At 24.7% G+C, this 1130-nt stretch overlaps 1 protein-coding gene across 2 annotated transcripts in view; it reads left to right on the forward strand.

Moving 5' to 3' along the window:
• LOC108747328 (sodium-independent sulfate anion transporter) overlaps nucleotides 1–1009 on the forward strand; it is a 9347-nt gene extending 8338 nt beyond the window's left edge. For both annotated transcript variants that reach the window (XM_018484722.1, XM_018484723.1), the window contains exons 9-10: nucleotides 84–246; nucleotides 822–1009. In XM_018484722.1, the coding sequence (XP_018340224.1) occupies nucleotides 84–246; nucleotides 822–976 (318 nt within the window). In that variant the 3' untranslated portion in view covers nucleotides 977–1009. The remainder of the gene's footprint in view (nucleotides 1–83; nucleotides 247–821) is intronic.
• Nucleotides 1010–1130: the final 121 nt, after the last annotated feature.

Here is a 1130-nt window from a genome sequence, read left to right on the forward strand (position 1 = left end):
TATATGATAGCGAATGTATGTTAAAACAATATTATTAAATTAAAAATTGTGCCACATTTAAATATTGCTTTTTTCGAATTTAGGGTATGAAAACATTGATCAATGAATTTAGTAGTCGCAAACAAGGATTGTATTTTTACAATCCAAGATCGGATGTGGTTACTGTTTTGAAAGGTGCCTGTGGCGATGAATTCCAATACGTTTCGACTCAGGAAGAGCTCTCTTATTTGTTATCGACTGTTCAAGGTAATTAAATTATTTAATATAATCGTAGTATAAAACAATAATAATATTAAGTGTGATAATTATTTGAAAAAGATGACATTTTATTGATTATTTTGATTTTTATAAATGTCTGATAATAGACATACATCTCTTATGAGCCTCTTACTTTTAATTTTATATTAGGGTTGATAGTGTGTGAAGCGATGGAGTTCTTTATCTCATGTTTATTTTTAAATTTTTGATTCATTGAGATTATATATAAAAAGTACATCTACATCTTAGTATTTTTTTAAATTTGGTTATATCAAGTTCATGATTTAGAAAATTTTAAAACATATCTTAGAGATAAAAAATATCCTTTTAATATCGTTTTAAAATTTTCTTTTTATATATAATCTCAATGAATAAAAAATAATATTCATTTCAACATGATTGGAGTGACAAGTGACTCAGGATTTTATCATCTATTATACAATATTAAAATCAGAGTAATTCATGAATTTTATAAATATTTATAACTTATAAGTATTATTACCAATTTTAAGAATGTTTTATTTTTATATCTAAGAAAAATTGATATATTGTCTTATTTCCAGACAAATCTTCGCAACAACTTCTTGACCAAACACATGACAAATTACATGCATCGTTAACATTAAATAATTCGGAGATGATTCACAGAAATGCGCGTGGTTCCTGCCATGAACTTAGTGAGGTGACAAGTACACTTTTACATGCAACTGCAAGTTGAAATTGAATTTCATTTTTATATTAATAAAAAACAAAGTTTATTAAACAGAATGTTACATACAATTTTTATTTAAATGATATTAAGCACACAAAACAATAAATTAAAAGCGACATAGAAATAAAGAATGAAGGCTTTATTCTTACTTCTTAATTTA

Source organism: Trachymyrmex septentrionalis, unplaced genomic scaffold, assembly GCF_001594115.1.
Source record: "Trachymyrmex septentrionalis isolate Tsep2-gDNA-1 unplaced genomic scaffold, Tsep1.0 scaffold2, whole genome shotgun sequence".
Lineage (NCBI taxonomy): Eukaryota > Metazoa > Arthropoda > Insecta > Hymenoptera > Formicidae > Trachymyrmex > Trachymyrmex septentrionalis.